This window comes from Mobula birostris, chromosome 24 (assembly GCF_030028105.1).
Source record: "Mobula birostris isolate sMobBir1 chromosome 24, sMobBir1.hap1, whole genome shotgun sequence".
Taxonomy (NCBI): Eukaryota; Metazoa; Chordata; class Chondrichthyes; order Myliobatiformes; family Myliobatidae; genus Mobula; species Mobula birostris.
The window spans coordinates 54,420,504-54,447,165 of NC_092393.1; the positions used below are offsets into that span (position 1 = coordinate 54,420,504).

Below are 26,662 nucleotides of genomic sequence, written 5' to 3' on the forward strand. Positions count from 1 at the left end.
GTTGGCTTTGAATTCTCTTGTTAGCCACGATTGTGTCATTTTTCCTTTAGAATTAATTCTTCTTTCTCTTTGTGATGTATATAATTTTGTGCCTTCCAAATTGCTTCCAGAAACTCCAGCCATTGCTGCTCTACTGTCATCCCTGCCAGTATTCTTTTACAATCAATTCTGGCCAACTCCTCTATCATGTCTCCGTAATTCCCTTTACTCCATTGTAATACTGATACATTGACAAGCTTCTCCTCCTCAAAATTTAGGGTGAATTCAATCATGTTATGATCACTTGCCCCTAAGGGTTCTTTTACCTTAAGCTCTCTAATCAATTCTGGTTCATTGCACAACACCCAATCTAGAATGGCTGATCCTCTAGTGGGTTCAACTGCAAGCTGCTCTAAAAAGCCATCTCATAGCCACTCTAGAAGTTCCCCCCTCCTGTAATCCCACACCAACCTGATTTTCCCAGTCTGCCTGCATATTGAAGTCTCCCATGACTATTGTAACATTGCCCTTTTGGCATGCATTTTCCATCTCCTATTGTAATTTGTAGGGCACATCCTTAATACTGTTTTGGGACTGTATACAACTCCCATCAGGGTCTTTTTACTCTTGCCGTTCCTTAGCTCTATCCACAATGATTCAACACCTTCCAATCCTATGTCATCTTTGTAATGATTTGATTTCATCTTTTACCAATAGAGCAGCGCAATCTCCTTTGCCTTACTGTCTATCCTTTCGATACAAAGAGTATCCTTGGACATTAAGCTCCCACCTGTAATTTTTCAGCCACAATTCAGTGACATCCAGAACATCAGACCTGCTAATCTGCAACTGTGCTGCAAGCTCATTCTCCTTATTCTGCAAACTGTGTGCGTTCAGATACAACTCCTTAATGCGGTTTGTTGGATGCTGCAGCTGGATGCACTTCTCGCAGTTATAGTGGACAGGAATACTGAAGGCCTTTATTCACTCTTCTCAATTTTGTCACACCATACTGAACCTTTAGATTCCTAACTTTTTCTGAGGTCTTACCAACATCTGCCTCCAGTAGCTGTTGAAGCAGTCTGGTTCCCATCCCCCTGCAGCTCTAGTTTAAACCCCAGTGTGAAGCATTAAAAAACATTCCCGCTAGGATATTAATCCCCCTCCATTTCAGGTGCAAGACATCCCTTCTGTACAGAGACCAATGATCCAAAAGTATTAGGTCCTTCCTCCTACATCCACCCCTTAGCCATGTATTAATCTGTATAATCTTCCTAGTTCTAGCCTTACTGGCATGTGGCACGGGTAGCAATTCAGAGATCACAGCCATGGAGGCCCTGCCCTTTAACTTAGCATCTATCTCCCTGAACTCCCTATGCAGAACCTCATCATCTGTCCTACCCATGCCATTGGTACCTAAATGGACCACAACTTCTGGCTGTTCACCCTCCCACTTCAGAATGCTGAGGACTTGATCCGAGATCTCTCAGACCCTGGCACCTGGGAGGCAACATACCATCTGGGAATCTCATTCTTGCCCACAGAACTTTCTGTCCATTCCCATAATTAACAAATTCCCCATCACCACAGAGTGCCTCTTCTTCCCCCTTCCCTTATGAGTCAGAGAGGCAGGCCCAGTGCCAGAGACCCGACCACTGTGACTTTCCTCTGATAAGTCATCCCCCCAACAGTATCCTAAGTGATATACCTGTTGTTGAGGGGGATGGCCACAGGGGTACTCTGCACTGGCTCCTTAACCCCTTTCCCCTTCCTGACTGTCACCCAGTTTCCTGTGTTCTGCACCTTGGGTGTAATTACCTCTCCATATGTCCTATCTCAGCCTCCCGAATGATCTGGACTTTATCCAGTTCCAGCTTCAACTCCTTAATGCATGCGGTTTGTTAGAAGTTGCAGCTGGATGCACTTCTCACAGTTATAGTGGACAGGGATACTGGAGGTCTCCCTGCCTTCCCTCATCCCACAAGAGGAGCATTGCGCTATCCTGCCTGGCATCTCTATTGTCTTTGCTCAGCAGATATAAAGAAGAGAAAGAAAAAAATTGAGCTTTTCTTTCCTTTGCTGTCTCTGAGTGAAGCCTTGAAGAGCTAAAGCCTTAAGATCGCCACTCTGTGTATGTCCACTCAGATGATGGCTGCTGTGCTTGCCCTGCCTGCTTTTAATTTGGTCTTACAAATCAATCCCAAATGCCAATTTGCCGCTGGTCAAAGCTCTATTACACCTGCTGCAACCCACTCCTGCCCTTTTTCCTTGGGCCGTTGACTTGCTGGAAGTCCCCTCCTCTCCAAACTTCCGATGTCTGGATTGGCCACTGGTCAGTGCTTTATTACACTGCCGCAACCCACTCCTGCCTTTGATCCTCGAGCAATGGACCTGCTTGTAGTGCCCTCCTCTCCAAACTTCCGATGCCCATATTGATCTTCCCTACATTGTAAGGTTAGAATTGGGCATGCACACAAAACTCTGGAGAAACTCAGTGGGTCAGTTCTCAGGAGGTGGACAATTGGTGTTCGGGTGGGCTTGTACTCCAGAATTGGGTATGTTTGTTTATGATTGCACAATATTCAGTTCCATTTGAAACTTCTGAGATAATGCAGTAGCTCATATTTGTATACAGCAAAACCTGGGCAATTCTCATGTATATGAGTATGTGACCAGAAATATTTGGCTACAAAAACCATTTCCCTGATAATGATATATTTCCCTGATAATGTGCATTGATACTTATTACAAGAAGGATATGGAGGCTTTAGAAAGGGTGCAGAAGTGTTTTAACCAGATGCTACCTGGATTAGACATTGTGAGCTATATAGAGACATGGGTGGGTGCATGGAACATGCTGCCAGGGGTGGTGGTAAAGACAGATGCATTAGAGGCATTTATGAGATTCTTAGATAGGCACATGGATGAGAGAAAAATGGAAGGCTATTTGGGGGAGAAGGTGGCAGGGTGGAAATGAGTGTCTACCAAAGGAGGTGTAAGGCACTTTCTCCCTCCGCTGGCCTGCAGGTCACCCTTGGACAAGGTGTAGCACCTGCTTAGCTGCCCCCTCCCCCCCCCAAAATCAGGGTCACGTGAAGCCATGGGAGTAGGTGGTGGATGGTCATATGAGCAGCTGGTGCACATCACAAGTCCTGGTTGTGTGACCACTGATGCCAGGCAGACAATCTCTGAAGGGTATTGATAATGGCTGGGGTCACCCATCTTGTAAAGACGCTGCCCAGAAGAAGGCAATGATAAACCACTGCTGGAGAAAAATTTGCCAAGAACAATCATGGTCATGGATGGCGAAAAAGATGGGAAGGCAGATGGAAGATGCTGATCTCCCAGGTCATAGAACACGGCACATAATGATAATGATGATGAGTTTAAACTTGGGTTGTCTTCTTTGGAGTGTTGGGGACCTGAAAAAAGTTTGTAAAATTATGAGGGGCAGAGATAAATTAGGTAGTCAGATTTTTTCCCCAGGGTAGAACTGTCAAATAATCGAGGACATGCATGTAACATGAGAGTGAGAAAGTTTAAAGGAGAAGTGCAAAGCAATTTTTTAACACAAGTGATAGGCACCTGGAACAGGTAGCCAAGGTAGTAGATATGATTGTGGTGTTTAAGAGATAGTTAGACACAGGAATGGGCAGGGAATCGAAGGATGTGGTTTATTGCACATGCAGAAGAGATGTAGCTTAATTCAGCATCATGTTCAGTGCAGCCGTTGTGGGCTGTTCTATTCTATGCTCTGAGTTCTTGACCATTAGCATATGTGATGAGAAACTGATATTAATACATGAAATTACACAATCTATTTTTAGTTGCTCTGATAATATTTTTAGTTTTTACATTTACATAGAGTAATAATATAGAAGAATTTATCCCCACTCTTATCTTTTGTACTTTGTTTAATTTGTCATTTGTGTACCTGTTCTTGCTGCTGCCATCAGGAAGAAGATACAGGAGCCTCAGGACTCACATCACCAGCTACCTCTCACCCATCAGGCTCTTGAACCATCACTGAACTGTTCCCACAACCAATGGACTCGCTTTCAAAGACTCTTCATCTCATGCTTATTGCTTATTTATTTTTTTTTTGTTTTTTCTTTTTGTATTTGTACAGCTTGTTGTCTTGCATATTGGTTGTTTGTCCATCTTGGTTTTTCATTGATTCTATAGTGTTTCTTTGTATTTACTGTGAACGTCCGGCAGGAAATGAATCTCAGACTGGCATATGGTGATGTATACTGTACGTACTTTGATAATAAATTTACTTTGAACTTTTTTGCCAGAAGTATCTTGCATTGTCATTTTTGTTTGGCTTTCTTTTCAAGTGTAACAGCGTGATGCTTTAATAGCACCAGTGAGACGCAAGTTCAATTCCACCATTGCCTGTAAGGAGTTTGTGCATTCTCCCCGTGACAGCTTGAATTTTCACTGGGTTCCCCCACACTCCAAAGACGTATGGGTCAGTCGGTAAATTGGTTGTGTGGGTGTAATTGAAGAGTGTGGGTTTGTTGGGCCGGAAGGACCTGTTACTGCGCTGTATCTCTAAATCTAAAAAATCTACATCTGAAAAAGTTCTTCCCTTTGGTTGCTTAAGGGAATTCAGAACTTTTGCACCAAATGTAAATCAGAACTTTGATTGTGTGGCACGAATTTCTGATGTTCTTGGGCATTGCTTCCCTCCCAGGGCATAAGAATATCCCTTCATTTGAGGAGAATTTACCATTATGGTACCTCATGAATATTTAGTGCATACACCTACCTGCAAAATATTAGACAGAGTAATCAATTAACATGTAGATCTGTAAATGGCAAATGATATGTTGATGTTTTAAAATTGAAGTTCACATCACAAATAATGTGCTTTTTTTTGGTTACACAAATGTATTCAAAAGCTAGTTAGGCATTTGTAAAATTCTAGCCTTTGCCCACAATCTTCCTGTTATGCAGAAACTTGTGAGGATTCTAGTATTTATACAGGTGAAATTAATGTTTTTCTAATTAACTCTAAGAAATGGCACTATTTATATAATTTATTATTGACACATTATATTGTGGTCTTGCAGAATGTGTCATGTTTCATGTTTTTGATCTTGCGTGTGTGTGTTGGTTATTAAGATTCCTGTAGCACTGTGTGATACCACTTTTTGTGGCTTGCTCAAAGGTTTAGCAGTCATTTTTCACCATATGCCGAATGTTTCGTCTTATTGAAGTGATGAAACAATGTGTTCACAGACATACGGGGCTGTCCACTTGAAGGTGTGGTACTATTTATCTAATTGGACCTATTTGGCAGGCGCTCTTTTGAAGTGTGGGTAATTTAAATGGATTTAATTCTACATTATTGTACATTTGAAAAGATGTAAAAATAGAACTCCATTAATTTCATCTAGTGCCGTGCTGATTTACAAGTGTCTGGGCATGAGTCTTGCATGCTGACAAGTCAACATGTTAAGCGTTGAACCTTGCTTTGCAAAAGGAGCTTGGGTTAGGTTACAGTAAGGTAAGTATTTGTGAGGCATTCCCAGTAGTAGATGGCGAAGACAGACAACCTGGCAAAGGAGTAAATGTCCCCATTTACTGCTCCTTGGTGTTTTGAAAAGAATGCATGTGATGTACTTTTTGGTGTAGATGTGTTGTGCATTTTATCTCCATTAAGTTTTATTTTTGAAGCTAATGGGTTGTACAAGGTCGTTGGGGCGCCACAGTAGCCTAGAGGTTAGTGTGACATTACTACAGCTCGGAGCGTTGTTCAGGGTTCAATTCCAGCTTTCCCTGTGAGAAGTCTGTATGTTCTTCCCCTGACTGCAATGGTTTCCTCTGAGTGTTCTGTTTCCTCCCACAGTCCAGAGATGTACTGGTCATTGTAAATTGTCCTGTGATTAGACTAGGAGTTAAATAAATGGGTTACTGGGTGGTGTGGCTTGTTGGGCCAGAAGGGCCTGTTCCACACTGTATCTCTAAAGTAAAACATATAAAAAAAAGTAATGAAGGAGTCAGATGTTTATATCATAGTCTGTTACAGTACTGTATTTTACCAACAACAACATACGCCAAAAAATTCTTGGGTTAACACTTCCTAATTGTTTTCCTTTCCTCCTGTGTATTATGATGCATTGAGGTGATACTGTTATTTTGTTCACCTACATTTTCCAGGATGAGAAAATCTGCATTATTACATCAGAATATCTCAGATATTTTCTCTAAGAGTAAATTATTCATTAGTTTTTGTTTAGTGTGCATTTCTCATGCTTATTGCATGCAAAGCAATTCTGATCGCCTAAAGCAGAGGTTCCTAACCTTTTTTATGCCATGGACCCCCTACCATTAGCGGAAGGGTCCATGGATTCCAGGTTGGGAACTCCTGGGGCTTAAAGTGACTTCTTCACTTAATATAAAGTGGTCTGAACAAGTTATTTTTCAGTGAAATGTGTTGATCAGCTGGAAATCGTGTTATATTCGAATGCACATGCTGTGCGGAATAAGGCCGATGATCTTGTAGCGCATTTAGAGATAGGCAGGTATGATGTTGTGGGCATCACTGAATCGTGGTTGAAAGAGGATTATAGCTGAGAGCTTACCATCCAAGGATACCCATTGTATTGCAAGGACAAGCAGATTACGCAGAGGGGGTGAGATGCCTTTGTTGGTTAAAAAAAAACAAATCAAATCTTTAGAAAGAAGTGACATAGGATCGGAAGATGTAAGATCCTTGTAGGTAGAGTTACGAAACTCCAAGGGTGAAAAGACCCTGATAGGTGTTATATACAAGCCTCCGAACAGTAGCATAATGTGGGCTACAAATTACAACAGGAAATAGAAAAGGCATTTAAAAAAAGGGCAATGTTGCAGTGGTCATGGGGGGTTTCAATATGCAGGTAAATTGGGACAATCGGGTTGGTGCTGGATTCTAAGAGAGAGAATTTGTAGAATGCCTATGAGATGGGTTTTTAGAGCAGCTTGTGGTCGATCCCTCTAGGGAAATGGCAATTCTGGATTGTGTGTTGTGTTATGTCATGAACCAGATTTGATTAGGGAGCTCAAGGTAAAGGAACCCTGAGGGGACAGTGATCACAATATGACAGAATTCACCCTGCGGTTTGAGAAGCAGAAGCTAAAATTGTATGTATCAATATTATAGTGGAGTAAAGGGAATTACAGAGGCATGAGAGCGAAGAGCTGGCCAAAGTTGATTGGGAAGGGACAGTAGTAGGGATGATGGCAGAACAGCAATGGCTAGAGTTTCTGGGAGCAATTCGGAAGGTGCAGGAAAGGTACAGCCCAAAGATGAAAAAGTATTTTAAAGAGAGGATGAGGTAACCGTGGCAGACAAGAGAAGTCAATACCAACATAAAAACCAAAGAGGGCATCTAATTGAGCAAGATTTAGTGGAAAGTTAAAAGGATTAGGAAGCTTTTTAAAACCAACAGGAGGCAACTAAAAAGTCATAAAGAAGGATAAGATGAAATATGAAGGTAAGCTAGCCAATAGTATAAAAAATGATACCAAATGTTTTCTCAGATATATAAAGAATGAAGGAGAGCCGAGAGTGGACAAAGAAATAGTAGAGGAAATTAGTAAGTATTTTGAGTCAGTCTTCATGTTGAGGACACTAGCGGAATTGCAGAAGTGCAAGAGTTTCAGGGGGCAGAGGTGAGTGTTGTTGCTATTACCGAGGAGAAGGTGCATGAGAAGCTGGAAAATCTGAAGGGTAGATAAGTCAACAGGACCAGATGGACTGCTCCCCCCACCCCCCAAGGTTCTGAAAGAGGTAGCTGGAGAGATTTTGTGGAGACATTAGGAATTATCTTTCAAGAATCAATAGATTCTGGCATTGTTTTGGAGAACTGGAAAATTGTAAATGTTACTCCGCTCTTGAAGTTGGGTGGGAGGCAAAAGAAAGGAAATTGTGGCCAGTTAGCCTGACTTCAGAGATTGGAAAGATATTGGAGTCTATTATTAAGGATGAGGCTTCAGGGTACTTAGAGGTACATGATAAAATAGGCCAAAGTCAGCAAGGCTTTCTAAAGGGGAAATCTTGCCTGACAAATCTGTTGGAATTATTTGAGGATATAACAGGATAGACAAAGGAGGGTCAGTGGATGTTATTTGTTTGGATTTTCAGAAGGCCTTTAACAAGGTGGCACACATGAGGTTGCTTAGCAAGATGAGAGCCCATAGTATTACAGGGAAGATACCAGTATGGATAGAAGACTGGCTGATTGGCAGGAGGCAAAGAATGGGAATAAAGGGAGCCTTTTCTGGATGGCCATCAATGACTCGTGGTGTTTTGCAGAGGTCAGTTTTGTGACCGCTTCTTTGCATGTTATATGTCAATGATTTTGCATACTGGAATTGATGGCTTTGTTGCAAAGTTTGTGGACAATGCGAAGATGGGTGGAGGGGCAGGCACCATTGTGGAAGCAGAGTGTCTAAAGAAGGACTTGGACAGATTAGGAGAACAGGCAAAGAGGGAGCAGATGGAATACAGTGTCGGGAAGTGTATGGTCATACACTTTGGTAGAAAGAATAGACTATTTACTAAATGAGGAGAAAATTTAAAAATTAGAGGTACAAAGGGACTTGGGAGTCCTCGTGCAGGATCCCCTAAGGGTTAACTTGCAGGTTGAGTTGGTAGTGAGGAAGGCAGATGTAATGTTAGCATTCATTTCAAGAGGACTAGAATGTAAAAGCAAGGATATAATGCTGAGGTTTTTTGATGGCTCTGGGCCTGTACTCACTGGAGTTTAGAAGAATAAGGGAGGATCTCACTGAAACCTAATGAATATTGAAAGATCTAGATGGAGTGGATGTGGAGAGAACGTTTCCTGTAGTGGGGGAGTCGGAATAGAGGGATGTCCATTTAGAACAGAGATGAGGAGGAACTTCCTTAGCTAGAGGGTAGTGAATCTGTGGAATTCATTGTCACAGATGGCTATGGAGGCCAAGTCATTGGGTATATTTAAGGTGAACATTGATAGGTTCTTGATTAATCAGGAAGTCAAAGTTTACAGGTAGGCGGCAGGGGCATGAGGTTGAGAGGGATAATAAATCAGCCATGATGGAATGGCAGAGCAGATTTGATGGGCTGAATGGCCTAATTCTGCTCCTAGGTCTTGTGGTCTAAAACTTACTGTCTGGAAAAATGCTAATTTATGCACAGTAAAATTATTTGGGAACAAGGAACCAATGAAATTCCCTAAGTCGTCTTGTAAAGTAGGCAGTTTTTTTTTCTATTATTACGTATTGCATTGTACTGCTGCCTCAAAGTCAACAGATCTGACATATGCCAGAGATATTAAACCTGATTTTGATTCTGATTCTGTAAGACCTATTTTAGATGTATTTGTACTTCTATGATCTCGTTTATGACTTATTTTTTCCATGACACTCGAGGAAGATTACATAACATTACAGGAAGGAGTTTCCAGTCATACAACTAATGTGTAGTGACCAATAAAGCAACACTTACAGGCATCACTGAAGCATGAATAAAGGGCATGCGTTAAGATTCTGAGTAGGGAGATCATTTTCCTTCAGTTTGTTGTAAACTACCATTGTATTAAATTAAATATAATTTTAATTGGAAAAATTGTGTAGTTTTCTTTGTAAAATAATGCACTGTCTATTTTTCTAGAACATTTATTTATTTAGAGACACTGTGCGCTGCCAGGCCATCCGCCTAATTAATCCGCGTCTAAGCACAGGACATTTTACAGTGACCGATTACCCTACTCACTACTAGGAAATCAGAGCACCTGGAAGAAACCCATGCAGTCATGGGGAGAATGTACAAACCCCTTACAGACTGTGCCAGAATTCAACTCCAAACTTCGATGCCCATGCTGTAATAGCATCACGCTAGTTATTGTGAAAGACTCTCAGTTGCATTTTTAGATTAATTATCCAGTCTTTTTTTGGACTGTGGTTTTGGAATCTGTCTGTTTTCTGTTTGTCTTTTTGGTTCTTGGTTTCAGTTGCTAGGAATTTAAAATCAGTGGTGGGGATCGTGCCATGCAATCATTTTTGGCAAAAGTAACAAAAGGCATTGACATTGAACAATTTTTAGTCAAATGCCTCCTCTTGACAGGAAGTTTTGTTTGCGTGACTTATCAATATCTATTTGTGTTAACACACATATTCATCACACTCACCTCTGTGGTCCACTCTCCTCCCCTATCAGATTCCTTCTTCAGCCCTTTACCTTTTGCAGCAATCGCCTCCCAGCTTCTTACTTCATTCACCTCCCCCACCCACCCACCTTCCCGCTCACCTGGTCTTACCTATCACCTGCCAGCTTGTACACCTTCACCTCCCCCTCACCTCCTTATTCTGGCTTCTCCCACCTTCCTTTCCAGTCCTGATGAAGGGTCTCAGCCCAAAATGTCAATTGTTTATTCCCCACTATAAATGCTGTCAGACCTGCTGATTCCTTCAGTGCTTTGTGCCTTCTGCGCTATTTGCTCTCATTTTCCACTACTCATTTATCAGATTTCTTACTATATAGTAATCTTTTTAAATATGTCACACTGTGCTACTGCCACAGAACAACAAATTTTATGACATGTTAGAGATAATCAACTTAATTCAGATTCTGCTGTGTGTTACAACTTTTGCAGTAATGCCATCAGAAAATACAAAAACAATGTTTGCATTTCACTGCTTATCTGCTTTTATTCTTATCTTCAGTTTTTAGTCTTCAATAATCTTTTGCTGCTTTGTCCTGAGAAAGTGCATCATCTGTATAGTTTGGAAAGTTATTATTCAGAGCTTTCAATATAAACTTTGTCTGTCAGATTGGAGAAATAGTGCTTTTGTTCTGTGTTGGATCATGGTGATGCAGAGGTCCTTTGGAAGTTCAGAATGAGGCATAAAATTTGCTGCTTACGGTTGTTTTTTAAAGTGTTAAAAGAACAAATAATGAGCAAAGGAGAGCCGAGAGAGCAAAGAATTCATTATCACCTTCTACAAAAATAACAGCTCTAACAAAAAAGATAACAGCATTCCAGTGATATGAATTGGCTGATAAACTGGCCAGATTCAAGTGGCGTGGCACCTGCTGCAGAAAAACTAAGAAGCTTCTATAAAAATACAGAAGTAACTATACCACGATTACTGGAAAATTCACTGAACAATTAAATGTCGGTGATTATCTTAAAAAAAACAAGAAAGCTAAGAAAGTTCAACTATAAGAAAAATGACATATCTACATCCTAATCCAACACAAATAATCACGTAACATTGGTAAATTAAGAATTTTTTTTCGAAGAAGATTTGGTATGCTGCCTTGATGGACATATATATACCTTTTATGATTTTCTTAACAGTTGACAGAGATGTAGATGAAAGTGAAATTCAGTGACTAGCTCTGTCTTTAAAAGCTTGTTGGATTTGCACAGCATTTAATTAAAACCAATGTTGTCAACAGTTTTCAACCAGACTCTTTGGCCACAGATGGTGCTAAAATGATCAAAAGAGCACCTTATTCAAAGCCAGGTGAGGTTTGATTCACTTTAATGTTGGCACAGAGAGTGACACCACAGAAGTGCTATAGCCCCCATCTATGGTATTTTTACTGTCAACACCTTTGGGCTTGTGGCAGATGGATACACATCTGGAGTGTGCCTTGAGTGTGGAGATGTTAACAGCTGTTTATAGTTACATGTTAGCAGTTGCAACTGGATTACCCAAGGTATTCCTCTGTGGATCAAATTAAAATCTGTGTGGTATTGACCTCTGAAGAAAGCAGTCAAAAGACTTAAGGGTTCATGATATTTTTATTGCCTTTGCTTTATATTTTGATTGCGAGTGCTCCCTGCACCAAGGTGATAAATATTTTTGCTCTGTACAAGACCAAATGTTGACAGTTTTTTCCTGTTTTGCTAGGATTACTGAACAGCAGCTGTTGGAAGCTACTCCTGTCTGTGTTTATATGAGAGATGAGGTAAGCAAAGAGAAGAAAGCCCTGCCTTTTATTAATCAGCTACTGTCTACAAATTATCAAATTATTGTGACAATTTGTTCAGCCTAACCTTACCTTTACAAATGGTCCAATTGTTGTAGAGTTTCCAGATTCAGTTTCCTGCAGTTATAGTTGTTCTGATGGAAGGAACAAAGAACGCATTCACCAAGAATTTGTCGTTATGAAGTTATGCAGCATAGAAATTGTCCTTTCAGTCCTCCATGTCCTTTCTGACTATCAAGTTATCACCATCATCATTATGTGCCGAGTCACATGACGTGGGCAATTATACTCTTCCATCTGTCTTTAATCTGCCTTTCCATCTGTTATTCTTACTCTTTTCGCTATCCGTGACCGTGATTGTTCTTGGCAAGTTTTTCTACAGAAGTGGTTTACCATTGCTTTCTTCTGGGCAGTGTCTTTACAAAACAGATGACCCACAGCCAGTATTAATAGTCTTCTGCCTGGTTGTCAGTGGTCACATAACCGGGACTTGTGATAGGCACCAGCCGCTCATACGACCATCCACCACCTACTCCCTTGGCTTCATGTGACCCTGATCGGGTGTGGGGGGGGGGGGCGCTAAGCAGGTGTTATACCTTGCACAAGGGTGACCTGCACACTAGCGGAGGGAAAGAGCACCTTACACCTCCTTTAGTAAAGGTATATCTCCACCCTACCACCCGGACTATCAAGTACTTGTTAGAATCTTCTTAAACGCTGTAAGTGATTCTGCTTCCGCAGCCTCTCTGGCGGTATGTTGCAGGTACTCTCCACTCTCGGGGTGAAGAAGGTACTTCTGAGATCCTCTCTGAACCTCTGACTGTAATTCATCGGATTTAAGTGCGTTTCTGTGCCTTACTGACTCAGGTACACTGCTAAATACTGCTTAATTGTGAGAGTCTGTGCCCCCACCACTTAGACAACTTGAATCTGTTTCATAATATATTAGGAGTTAACGTACTCCAGGGTTGGTAGCTTTTACTCTTAATACTATTTGAGTAACCCAGGCAAGGTCATGTGAAGAAACATGAGCAATTCACCAGAGTTTTCCAATCTCGGCATCTTTGTCAAGAATTGGAAGTTTGACGAAAAATTCTAGGCATGCATAATCCTGCCCTTGGTACAGTTTTTATTAAAAGGCTGTCCTCGTTATAAATAGGCATATGAGAGTGTATTAAAATTGTTGTTCAGGTGACCGTAATCTAAACTCATAGATCACTGCAGCACAAAAACAGGCCCCTTGGCCCATCCAGTCTGTGCAAATCCATTGATCTGCCTGTTCTCATCGACTTGCACGCAGACCATAGGCCCCCCATCCATGTACCTGTCAAGATTTCTCTTAACTCTTGAAATTGAACCTGAACCCGTATCCACCATATGCACTGGCAGCGTGTTCCACACTCTCACCACCCTTTGTGAAGAAGATCCCCCTCAGGTTCTCCTTAAACATTTCACCCTTCATTCTTAACCCATGACCTCTAGTTCTAGTCTCAACTAACGTCAGCCTGTTTGCGCTTACCCTATCTATACCCCTCATAATTTTGTATACATTTATCAAATCTCCCCTCAATCTTCTACATTCCAGGGATTGAAATCCTGACTTGTTTAACCTTTCCTGATAACTTCAAGTCCAGGCAACATCCTTATAAATTTTCTCTGTACTATTTCAATCTTATTGATTATCTTTCCTGCAGGTAGGTTTTTTCCCGGATGAAAGAAGAATGCTGTTATAGTTCTTGAATGTTGAGAACATACAGTGGAAAGAACTTTGGGAGATGTAATTTTTTTTTTCCCTTTTTGCTGCAAAAGTACCAGAACAAAATGAGTGCAAAAAATCTTCAATTTTGTTTCAAAGTAGTTTGAGTTGATCTCTACCGAGTTGTACCTTACAGGTGCAGGGGGATAAACCCAAGTGCAACTCAGGGATGTATACATTTCTTACTATCTTCCTGGTGGGCCTGCATCTGCTGCATCTGGGTTGTGCACTGGATTATTCAAAAATCGTTTTAAGAAATTATTGCTGGATAATTAGATGTATGAAGAAATTTTACCAGCTTCATGAGTCACTTTTTGTTTTGATGATGTTACCCCAGACCTGAAAAGTTAACTAAAATAAAAACAGAAAAAAAATATATTTAGTACCTATAAAAAGTATTCACTCCCTTGGAAGTTTTCAGGTTTTATTGTTTTCCAATATTGAATCACAGTGGATTTATTTTGACTTTTTTTGACATTGATCAACAGAAAATAAGACCCTTTCGTGTCAGTGAAAACAGATCTTTTTTATAACAAAGTGATCTAAATTAATTACAAATATAAAACACAAAATAATTGATTGCATAAATATTCACCCCTGTAATATGACACAGCAAACCAACACTGGTGCAGCCGATTGGTTTTAGAAGTCACATGATTGGTTAAATGACAATCACCTGGGTGTAGTCTAGCTATTTAGTAGTGAAGAAGAGAGCAATGTTAGGATGGTGGGGTTTGGGGTCCTTAATGATGGATGCTGCTTTGCTGCAACAGTACTCTTTGTAAATATGCCCAGTTGTGGAGAGGGGTTTACTTGTAATGGACTGAGCTATATCCACTATTTTTTTGTAAGCTTTTCAGCAGGTTAGGCTGTTTCTGGGGCAAGAGAAACAATTCACAACTGAAGTTGAATATATGCTGGCCATTTTCCTTTTTTGTTCTGTTTTTTTTTAAATTTTAGATTTCCATCACCTGCAGGGTTTCCTTGATTTCCACTGAAAAGTTAACTGCTTCTCTTTCCATAAATACTGTCTAACCTGCTGAGTTTTTCACATTTTGTTTTATTTCTAATATTTACAGATTTTTGTTTATTTTCCAAACTGTCACTATCCCTGTCTCAAAATATTTAATTACAAAAATAATAATTTCAAACAGTGTTACAGGGAAAAAAGAAAAAATGGGTAAGTCTACCTTCACTCGGACTTAAGAATTTTCTTTTTTGTAATGATAACAAGTTCTTTGAAAATTGCTCTTTGAATTTTTTTTTGTAATGATAAAAGTATCAAGAAAAACCTTTAAACAGTGTAAGACTAGTCATACATCAAAGTTGCTGGTGAACGCATCTGCAGAATTCCTGTTGTTTGCGTTTTTAAATTCACTACTGCGAAGCCTCTTCCGGTGATGCCTACACAGAAGAAGTTTAGAAAATCACCAGCAACTTTGATGTGTGTTGCTCGAATTTCCAGCATCTGCAGAATTCCTGTTGGTTGTGTGAGACTAGTCATAGTAGTCATACTTTATTAATCCCGGGGGAAATTGGTTTTTGTTACAGTTGCTCCATAAATAATAAATAGTAATAGAACCATAAATAGTTAAATAGTAATATGTAAATTATGACATAAGTCCAGGACCAGCCTATTGGCTGGTGACTGGAAACTAGTCATAGTACTGACTAGTCACTTGTCAGTGTGGGACTCTAATTAATAATTGACTAATAATCAATAATTAACACATACCAATTTATCTTTGTAGATAACTATATATATCACACACACACACACACACACACACACACACACACACACACACACACACACACACACCAATAGATAGATTTCAGTGGATTCTGGTTAATTGGGATGCACCAGGTCCAATACATTTTGGCTCAATTAAGCGTCTGGCCAAAGTGTCATGGAAATAGTTAAAAAGGTATTTTAAAAACAGTAGAAAATTACCTATTTAAATGAAATACAAAAGGAATTAGAACACTAGGAATACTACTCCGCTCCTATAAAAATAATACTTATTGATGAAGGAATTAATCTGCGTCAGGTTCTTTTGTCTGTAAATGAACAAAATCAGCATAGACAGGTACTGCAGATAATGGTCTGTTTTCATACAATGCTGTCAACAATTGCATCCTCCAAATCTTCACTTTCATCCTAACATTCGTGATGATTGTCGACACCTTCAAATTCTGTGTACACCTAACATTGAGGTAGTAAAATCATTTCGTTTTCATACTTGACCATTTCTGTTATCCCCAAGCTTGAATGCTTGAACCCACAGTGAGCAATGCAGTTCAGAATTGTCTTACTGCTTACTTCTTGCCAACTATCAGTAACAAAAATCACTGATTTTTGAATACAAACACAAGTAACTGGTGCTATTTAAAGACTGTTCTCTAGAAGCACCGTGTAGTATCCAACAGCCACGCAGGTGCATGCTACTAACATTATTGACAATATTTTTGGCAATAGTCTCCTACCTCAATTAAGTAGTACAGTGTCTTAAATAAATGAAGGAATCCTGGCTATTTTCTCAATTCATTTTTGTTCCTTAAGAGTTGTCCCATATAAGTAGCTGCTCTGAATAACTGATGGCCCAATTAACTGGAATCCACTGTCTGTATGTAGATAGGAGAGCCTCAGTGTAGATACTTTGGGACATCCTAGTGTTGAGCTGTAGCTAGCATAGAAGGTGTCACCTGGGCTTTGAAGTTCCTGTCTCATATATTGCAATGGTTCTGAGAGAGAAGGACTTGCCTTTGCTTTTGGCTTTCATGTTCTGGTCCTGAGGCATTTCGGAGTCAGTGAACTTGTTGGTTTTAAGCCAAATTGAGAAAACAGTTTGAAAGACAGCAAAGTCCTAAGTACTCAAGATAAAAGATTAAAGATGTTTTTGTTGTGTTGCTTGAGGGATGAATCCTGGCTGGGTTTGATTGTTGCAGAATCCGTTCTTCCTTCATCCCTTTTGAGCTCAAATTAAGAAAGGTTCAAGGCCAAACAACTCAAAAGGTTTTGGCCAATGTAAACAATTCTCTGTCTGGAGCTGTTCTACACAGCTTCTGTGGCTCATTCAATAGACCTGTATTAGGTACAGTTCTGGCACCTTAAGCATCTGTCCAAGATCTAAACCCTATTCATCCAACAAAGAAATGTTACTCCTTGAAGTTGTGTTCCATGTTCAGACACTGCTTATCTGTCTGTCAGAACAATATTAAACTCTCCATTTATACCAAGGCAGAAATCTCAAGGCCAATATTGAGGCATCAGAAATATTCAAAAGAAATTCCTTTAGGTGACGGTAGACATGATTCTCTTTCACAATCAATGAACAAATGTAAGCCTATCATTTTGAAGTGAATGCGTAAGTGGAAGTGAATGCGTAAGTCCAAGTGAAGTAAATTTCTTTTCTTTCTTCACTATCACATTGTTTAAGTGTTTGTCTCTTTATAATTTATTCAGTTGTATGTTTCCTGCTGAGGGCAGTAGATTTTTTTTTATTCTTCCTGTATCTTGGGCAGATGAGATTCACCATAACGATTCTGTGGATGTGGGTCTTAGAGTTATATAGATGTGGAAAAGCAGGAGTTGTTTTCCTTGGGCCCCGGGTGGTTGTGAGGAAGTGTCCATATTTCCCATTTCCCTGTCATACTAGTTAGACCTTCTCCGGCAAAGCCTCCCCTCAGGGATTTTGATATGGGTGGTTTGCTAGAGCTTATCGGGAAGGTTTAAATTGGTTTAGCAGGAGACTGGGATACAGAGTAGATGTACAGCGGATGGGAGGGACGTCAGAGAAATATTGAATTGACTTTATTTCTTATATCCTTCACATACATGAGTAAAGATCTTTATATTACATCTCTGTCTAAATGTGCAATGTATAATTTATAATATGTTCAACAGGACAGTCAATAGAGCATAGAAATACAATTATATCAGTGTGAATTAATCATTCTAATGGCCTGGTGGAAGAAGCTGTCCCGGAGCCTGTTGGTCCTGGCTTTTATTGCTGTGCTATAGTTTCCCAGATGGTAGCAGCTGGAACAGTTTGTGGTTGGGACTACTCAGGTCCCCATTGATCCTTTGGGCACTTTAAACGCACCTCTCTCTGTAAATTTCCTGTATAGTGGGAAGTTCATATCGACAGATGTGCTGGTCTGTTTGCACCACTCTCAGCAGAGTCCTGCGATTGAGGAAAGTACAGTTTCCATACTAGGTAGTGATGTAGCCGGTCAGGATGCTCTCAATTGTGCCCCTGTAGAAAGTCCTTAGGATTTGGAGACTCATACCAAGCTTCTTCAACCATCTGAGGTGAAAGAGGCGCTGATGTGCCTTTTACACTGTACAGCTGGTATGTACAGACCACAGTGAGATCTTCAGTGATGTGTATGTCGAGGAACTTGAAGCTGTTCACCCTCTCAACCTCAGATCCATTGATGTCAATAGGGATTAGCCTGTCTCCATTCCTCCTGTAGTCCACTACCAGCTCCTTTGATTTTGCGACATTGAGGGAGAGGTTTTCTTGACACCACTGTGTCAGGGTGATGACTTCTTGTCTGTAGACAGCCTTGTTATTATTTGAGTTAAGGCCAATCAATGTAGTATCATTAGCAAATTGGAGCTGTGGGTGGTGACACAGTCATGAGTATACAGGGAGTAAAGGAGGGGACTTAGGACACAGCCTGAGGGACACCTGTGTTGATGGTCAGAGGGGCAGAGGTGAAGGAGCCCACTCTTACCACGACAAGCTTAATTTGTCACATATACAGTACATCAAAACATCTGTTGGCTCCTGTTGCTTTTGTGATCTAAGGGTTTTCTGGAAATCAAAGGACTCACACTCAGATTGGAGGTATCACAAATTCCACTGATAACAATTAACCTAGAGAATAGTGTGACTCCTGCTACTAAAAACGAAAAAGTTTCTACACGACTATAGAAGCAACTGTACCATAATTACTGGAAAATACACTGAATAATTACATGTATATATGTGATTATCTTAAAATACAAGCAATCATAGGAAACTTAACTACATGTAAAATGCAAGAAAAATAACAATTCTGCACCCCAATCTAATGCATCCAAACACAGTGAAATGCATAATTTGTGTCATTAGCCGACACAGCTGAGATATTTATTTATTTAGCAAAACAATGCAGAGTTGTCCCTTCAAGCCGTACCACCCCAGCGTCCCCACGATGTGCTGGGGGCAGCTCGCAAGTGTCGCCACGCTTCCAGCAACAATACTGCATGCCCACTATTTACTGACCCTGAACTGTACGTACGTCTTTGGAATGTGGGAGGAAGCCAGAGCACCCATTGCAATCATGAGAAGTGCGTACAAACTCCTTAGATACAGCAGAAGGGATTGAACTCTGATCTTCCGGTCGCTGGCACTGAATCACGCTAACTGCTATGTTACCACGCCGCCCCAATATCGAATAGGTAGGAGAAAAATTAAGCCAGTCTATTTGGCAGAGCAAATACAGGTGTGGTAAGGCACATAAAGAATAAGAAAGTTAAAATTACATTGAATGCAAGCAGTAAGGCAGATGACCTGGAACATTGATTATTGCTAGGAAATATGATGCTGGGAATGTCATCCTGAGAATGTGGTATCATGGAGACGTGGTTGACAAAGAGCCAGGATTGAAAACTCACCATTCTGGGGTATAGGTGTGATAGGGTACCGTGTGTGGATGTAAAAGAGGAGGTGACATTGTAAGATTAATTAAGACTATTATTGCAATGATCAGAGTTCAGTATGGGTGGCAGGGTGGAGATACGTCTCTATTAAAGGAGGTCTGCAGGTCACACTCGTGCAAGTTGTAGCACCTGCTTAGCCCCCCCCTCCCCGATCAGGGTCACATGAAGCCATGGGGGCAGGTGGTGAATGGTTGTACGAGCAGCTGCTGCATATCACAAGTCCTGGTTATGTGACCACTGATGCCAGGGAGACAATTTTTAAAGAGTATTGATAATGGCTGGGGTCACCCATCTTGTGAAGATACTGTCCAGAAGAAGGCAATGTCAAATCACTTCTGTGGAAAAATTTGCAAAGGACAATAATGGTTATGGAAAGACACAACACATAATGAACAAACAATTATTGCAATAGTGATGGAGGTGACTCTCAAAGAATCTTCAATTGAGGCCATATCAGTTGAGTTTAGGAGTAAATGGCGTTTTTTTTCATACACCCACTGCCATTTTCCTCATGGTGATTGAAGTTGAGGGTTTAGGAGGGTGTTATACGATGCGTTGGCAAATTGCTGCAGTGTACGTTGTAGATGCTGCGAACTGTAGGACTGGTTTCTGATGCTGGAAGAAATATACATGCAGGCTATTAGACTAGGTGCCAGTCAAAGAGCTGTTGGTCTCATTTGGTGATGAACTTCTTAATGCTGTAAAACTATACTTGCCCATATATGTGGTGAGTAGTCCACACCTTTGCTAGATGGTTGAAGATGATGGGGACTATGAAGGTGAACCATTTGCTGCTGGAGTCTCCAGTCTTTGACCTGCTTTAGCAGCCACAATATTTACGAGGCAGATCAACTTTGTCCAACTCATTCTTACTCATCTACACGGCAAATATTTTCTTGCCCATTTTAAGTTCTGATTAAAAGTTCAAGGAACAATTTTTGGCAAGGCAACAGCTAATATAGGCAAGTTCAGAAAAAATCCTCTAGCCAAGTAAAATATTTTTCTAGCACTGGTTTAATTCCGAAAATTTTGCTGCTCTTGACATATCTTTTTAAGATTACTTCCTATTAACTGATGCTTTGAACTATTTGAGAAGTGTTTTGTTTTGAATTGGATATGTCAACTTGAGTTATTTTGTAAGCAAATACTGTATGAAAATGCTTGAATAATTTACACATGGAAGAACAAGCAACATAGTCAACAGGTACAAGCATATGAGTATTTGACATTGCTTTATATTTCAATGACATTCCTCTGTTGGTGATACTTTATCAAGCAAATGGAGAGCTTCACCAGGTCTTACGGCAGCTACTTGGAAGGGATTGCAACACCTTTAACCTGTCACTGTTATTGCAGCAGAAGTGATCTAAAGTTAATTGAAATAATAATCAATATAACATTAAATTCCTGTCGGTGTACTTAGAAGTACAGTAATAGCTTGATCCAGAAGGAAATGATTTATAGGGAAAAATGCTTCACGCTACATTTCAAACTGGGCTTTATAATTGGGTTCTAAGACCTCTGAGGCATGGCTGTTAACATTATAGGTGGTCAAGGTGATGGTGTGCTGATTCATCAAATGATGTTGAATCATTGCTTAAATATGACTGTGAAACATTATACGTTTGACATTTCAGCAGAGAAGGAGAAATTCCTTTCCCATGAAACCGGATGGAATCAATTCCATTCCCATTCTTGACCGTTGAGGCTGAACTTGTTGTGTAGTCTCCCATTCTGACTCAGACTCATGCTTTGAGAGGAATTTACTATTGTGTTGATTGTTGTTTCTGTTACAATGAACTTGGTCATTATTAGATCATAATAATAGTTTGACTTCATAAGGAGTTAATCAGTCAGCCTTTCAAGTCTGTTCTCATTGTTTTATGCCGTTAAACCATGACTATTATGTCTCAACTTAATTTAGACCATAAGACATAGGAGCAGAGTTAGGCCATTCAGCCTATTGAGTCTGTTCCAGCATGCCATCATGGCTGATTTATTATCCCTATCAAATCCATTCTCCTCCCTTCTCCTGTAACCTTTGACACCCTGACTAATCAAGAACCTACCAATTTGCACTTTAAATATACCCAATTTGCCTGACTCGGTTCTACGATAACCTTTTCCTACAAAAAAAATCTGCTTGCCGTATGTAAGCTATCTTTTTAAGGGTCAAGTCCCAGATTTCCTCTCTTCTCTCTAAGGAAAGTACTTAAAGCCAAAATACAAGGAATCTGAAATATAAGGAGAAAATGTCAAGAATGCTCAGCTGATCAAACAGCAATGGCAAATTTAATGGAGTTGTCATTCCTGATCATTCTCCAGTGATAGTCAAATTTGTACCTGAGCCTCTGGGCCTGGTTGTGCTGTCCCTATATGTCAATAACTGGCTACTATGTCCTTAAGCAGAGTGAAGGTTTAGGGCACAGGGTTTTCAGTCAGTGGTCCTGTACACCAGCTGATGGCAAATGTCAGTGGAGAGGTGTGAGAAGAGGAGTGTGGAGAGATCATCACGCAAAGCTGTTCAGTCTGGTGGCCTTCAGCTTAACTTTTATGCAAGTTATGTAGAATGAGTTAGTTACGTATCACAAATAAATAATTTATTTACGTATTGTAAGTGTGTATATACTTTCATTCTGTATCTGTTTCAGATAGCTGGAGAATCTGCATTAAGGAAAACAACCCTAAAATCAATTGGACTCACTGGTGGTAGTGCCATAATTAGGTAAGACAAGTTTACTTGAGCAGTTGCATTTCAGTGACTGCATTATTAATTCTGCCATCTTCTGGTTTGTGATTTAAGCCAAGACACTATTTATATTAAAAAAAAATTCAAAGGTCAGGATGTTTTCTGTCAAACACAAGAACCTTAAAACCATGGAGAAGAATATGATGGGGACAGGGGAGAAGCACGAGTTCAAAGTAAATTTATGATCAAGGCATATATAGGTCTCATATACAATCCAGAGATTCATTTCTTGCAGGCATACTCAATAAATCCAATACAGTAATGGAATAATAACCAGAATGAAATTCGGAGCCAACTTGGGCATTCATCCAATGTGCAAATGATACCAAACTGTGCAAATACAAAAAGAAAGAAAGAAATAATAAATACCAAGAACATCTGGTGAAGAGTCCTTGAAAGTGAGTCCATAGATGGTGTGAACATTTCAACGCTGGAGCGGGTTAAGTTATCCCCTTTGGTTCGGGAGCCTGATGGTTGAGGGGTAATAACTGTTCCTAAACCTGGTGGCAAGAGTCCAGAGGCTTCTGTACCTTCTTCCTGATGGCAACAGTGAGAAGACAGTATGTCGGTAATATTACAGCAATATAGGACCCTGGTCAGACCCCACTTGGAGTACTGTGCTCAGTTCTGGGCGCCTCATTACAGGAAGGATGTGGAAACTATAGAAAGGGTGCAGAGGAGATTTACAAGGATGTTGCCTGGATCGGGAAGCATGCCTTATGAGAATAGGTTGAGTGAACTTGGCCTTTTCTCCTTGAAGTGACGGAGTATGAGAGGTGACCTGATAGAGGTGTTTAAGATGATGAAGAGTCATTGATTGTGTGGATAGTCAGAAGCTTTCTCCCAGGGCTGAAATGGCTAACATGAGAGGGCATAGTTTTAAGGTGCTGGGGGAGTAGATACAGAGGAGATGTTAGGGGTAATTTTTTTACACAGAGAGTGGTGAGTGCGTGGAATGGGCTGCCGGCAACGGTGGTGGAGGCGGATACGATAGGGTCTTTTAAGAGGCTCCTGGATAGGTACATGGAGCTCAGAAAAATAGAGGCTATGGGTAACCCTAGGTAATTGCTAAAGTAAGTACAAGTTCGGCACAGCATTGTGGGCCGAAGGGCCTGTATTGTGCTGTAGGTTTTCTGTGTTTCTATGTCCTGGGTGATTGGGGCCCTGGATGACGGATGCTGCTTTTCTGCGATAATGTTTTGTGTAGATGTGCTCCACGGTGGGGAGGGATTGACCTGTGATGGCTGGGCCGTATCCTCTACTCTTTGTTGGATTTCCCATTCAAGGCAGCAGTGTTTCCTTACCAGGCTGCGAAGTACATAGAAAACGACAGTAATGGTCTTGGCCCTTCCAGCCCACAATGCCAGTTTGATCTCAACATCTATCTGCATGCAATCTGTGTCTCTCAAGTCTGCAGATGAGAAAATGCTTCAAATGCCTGGCAAGGTTGCTTCAAAAGAGAACAGTATTTCAGGCAGAGATCCTTGAATGAGACATCATTCTGATTCTGTTATTTTGTTTTTCCCTCTGCTTTCAGGTAAATCTGCTGGTTCCCGGCAGTTTGCGTTATTAGAGAGCCTATATGAAAGGTGGCAGTCAATGGGCTGTGATGGTGAACTTTGAAATTGTGCTGTTTGTTTATAATAAAAAACGGAATGGTATGTGGGACGGAAGCATTAGATTGATCTTGGAGTTGGTTAAAAGGTCGGAACAACATTGTGGGCCGAAGGGCCTGTACTGTGCTGTAGTGTTCTATGTTTACACTTTCCATTTTCCTCATTTAATAGCTTCCAGAATTACAGCCAGGCAAAGTAATAATTTATCTGAGTCTGTGAAGTGCTTTTGAAGTGTAGTTCTATGAACCTTACAGTTTTCTAACTAGTATTAAAATGCTCCAACTAACTCTGTACATAAGGAGTATTCTTGAGCAGCTACTGGGTGAAATTAAAATGCACTGTAGTAAGCAAAGTTAACAAGATAGTTGGTTTAAAAAAGAAACTATCAGATACGTATTAAATTCTTGACATGATATGACCTATATTAACACACACAAAATGCTGGAGGAACTCAGCAGGCCAGGCAGCATCTCTTGAAAAGAGTAAACAGTCGACGTTTCGGGCTGAGACCCTTTATCAGGACTGGAAAGGAAGAGAGATCAGAGTAAGAAGGTGTGGGAAGGGCAGGAAGAAGTGCAAGGTGGCAGGTCATAGGTGAAATCAGAAGAGGGAGGGAGGTGAAGTAAAGAGCTGGGAAGTTGATTGGTGAAGGAGATAAGGGGTTGGAGGAGGAGGAGACTGATAGAGGACAGAAGACCATGGAAGAAAGGGAGGGGGGGAAGAGCACCAGAGGGGAGGTGATGGGCAGGTAAGGAGGTAAGGTGAGAGAGGGAAACAGGAATGGGGAATGGTGAAGTCAGGGGCGGGGGGCAACTACTGGAAGTTCATGAAATTGATGTTCATGCTATCAGGCTGGAGGCTACCCAGACGGAATATAAGGTGTTGCTCCTTCAACCCAAGTGTGGCCTCATCATGGCAGTGGAAGAGGCCATAGACTGACATGCTGGAATGGGGATAGGGAGTAAAATTGAAATGGCCACTGGGAAATCCCACTTTTTGAGTTGGGTGAAGCAAAGGTGCTTGACAAACTGGTCTCCCAGTCTAGGTCAGGTCTCACCGATACATAGGAGGCCACACTAGGAGCACCAGCTACAGTAGATGACACCAGCAGACTCGCAGGTGAAATGTCGCCTCACCTGGAAGGACTGTTTGGAGGTCTGAATGGTAGTGAGAGAAGAGGTGTAGAGGCAGGTGATGACCCATATTATCTTTTAAAAGAACTTGATATGAGCAGTTAGATTTTTGTACAACCCAAGGGTAACTGTGTTGAGTAATGGCATGCAATAAAGAATAAAAAAATGCAAAAACATTTTGATTACTTGAGGATGTTGTGTAGCTAGTAGCAAAGTGTGTTTATAAGTGAAATGGTATACATCTAATGAAGGCTAGTGCTGTCTCAGTCAATAAGGTATGGGGAAGCAAGGCGTACTCTTAAATGAAACTTGTTCTCATGATGTGCTTCAAGTAAACTAACCTATTTTGAAAAGTAGTAATTGATTACATATGTTTTTGCGTAATCCTCATTTTGCTGTTTCATATCATCATGTGGTATTTATTAAAGGAAAAACCCTGATAGTTGACAGTCTTGGAAAGGATTATACACTTCAGATGGCAGGTGGAATGCAATTAAATGTTCAGTACAAGTTCTTGGAAGCATCAAATTTACTTTTTGCTATAATTTCATAGTTGAATGTAATTTCTGAACTAGTAATGATATGTTGATTTCTAATGCAAACCAAATCAAATAGCGTAAAAAAAAGTTTAATCTTATGATGTGCGGGAGCCGGAATGGGTGCATTTATTCCACAGGTTATGTTAAAAGTGGTGATAGGCACATTATATGACTGCATATGTTTCCTGGCACTTTTGTTACAAGGTCACCAGATAAACTGACGTGAATTAGTGATGAATCGGGTAGGCTAGCTCATTCTATTGAGATTTATTCAGTCAGTTTATTTTTTTTTCCCCAAGGGATAGACTTCAAATTACTTGATTAATTGAATTAATTTGTATGAATTGCAAAAATAGTATTTGATCACTGGGTTGTGTAACTAGTAATATAACTCTGAAATGTCAGCACTTGTCAATGGACATTTACAATTGATGTGTGGCAGCAAAATAGAATTTTGTAGTTGTGTTTACAGCAATGAATTCAGCAGATTGTCCAGTCTTTCAGGGCAAGAAATCTTACTGAATTGAGGAGTAGGCATGGCTTTCTGTGTGGAAATTTGTGTTTGACAAACCTTTTAAAGTTTTTCTTTTGAAGAGGTAACTGAAAAGGTAGATAAGGGTAGGATAGTGGATGTTGTCTATTTAGATTTAGCAATGCCTTTGACAAGGTTCTTGCATTGTAGCTTGGTTAGGTCCCATGAAATCCAGGCAGACCTAGTCAGGTTGATTCAAAGTTGATGTGGAGGTAGAAAGCAGAGGCTTTTGGTTAAAGGGTGTTTCTCGGAATGGAGGCCAGCGACTTCCGGTGTGCCACGGGGTTTGGTGTTGGGACCCTTGTTATTTGTTATCTGTATAAATTATCTTTCTTATAAATAATTTTGATGTGAATGCACCAAGCTCGATCAATAAGTTTGTGGATAACACAAAGTTAAGTGCTGATAATGAAAAAGGTTATGGTAGAATACAGGGGGATCTTGATCAGTTAGGCAAGTGGACTGAGGCGTGTCAAATGAGTCTCAATATAGAGAAGTGGGAGGTGATTCATTTTGGAAAGTCAAACCAGCATAAGACTTTTACCATGAATGGTAGGGCACTAGGGAGTGTAATGGAAGAGACCGAGAAGTACCAGAAGAGTTTGTTGATAGTGGTGTGACAGGTAGACAGGATGATGAAAATTATTTAGCACACCAGCCTTCAACAA

The 26,662-nt window shown here is 40.5% G+C and overlaps 1 protein-coding gene across 3 annotated transcripts in view; it reads left to right on the forward strand.

Moving 5' to 3' along the window:
- The window catches only part of aspscr1 (ASPSCR1 tether for SLC2A4, UBX domain containing), a 311,330-nt gene that overhangs the window by 75,369 nt on the left and 209,299 nt on the right, over positions 1 to 26,662 (forward strand). For all 3 annotated transcript variants that reach the window (XM_072242323.1, XM_072242324.1, XM_072242325.1), the window contains 2 exons: positions 11,878 to 11,935; positions 22,077 to 22,150. In XM_072242323.1, the coding sequence (XP_072098424.1) occupies positions 11,878 to 11,935; positions 22,077 to 22,150 (132 nt within the window). The remainder of the gene's footprint in view (positions 1 to 11,877; positions 11,936 to 22,076; positions 22,151 to 26,662) is intronic.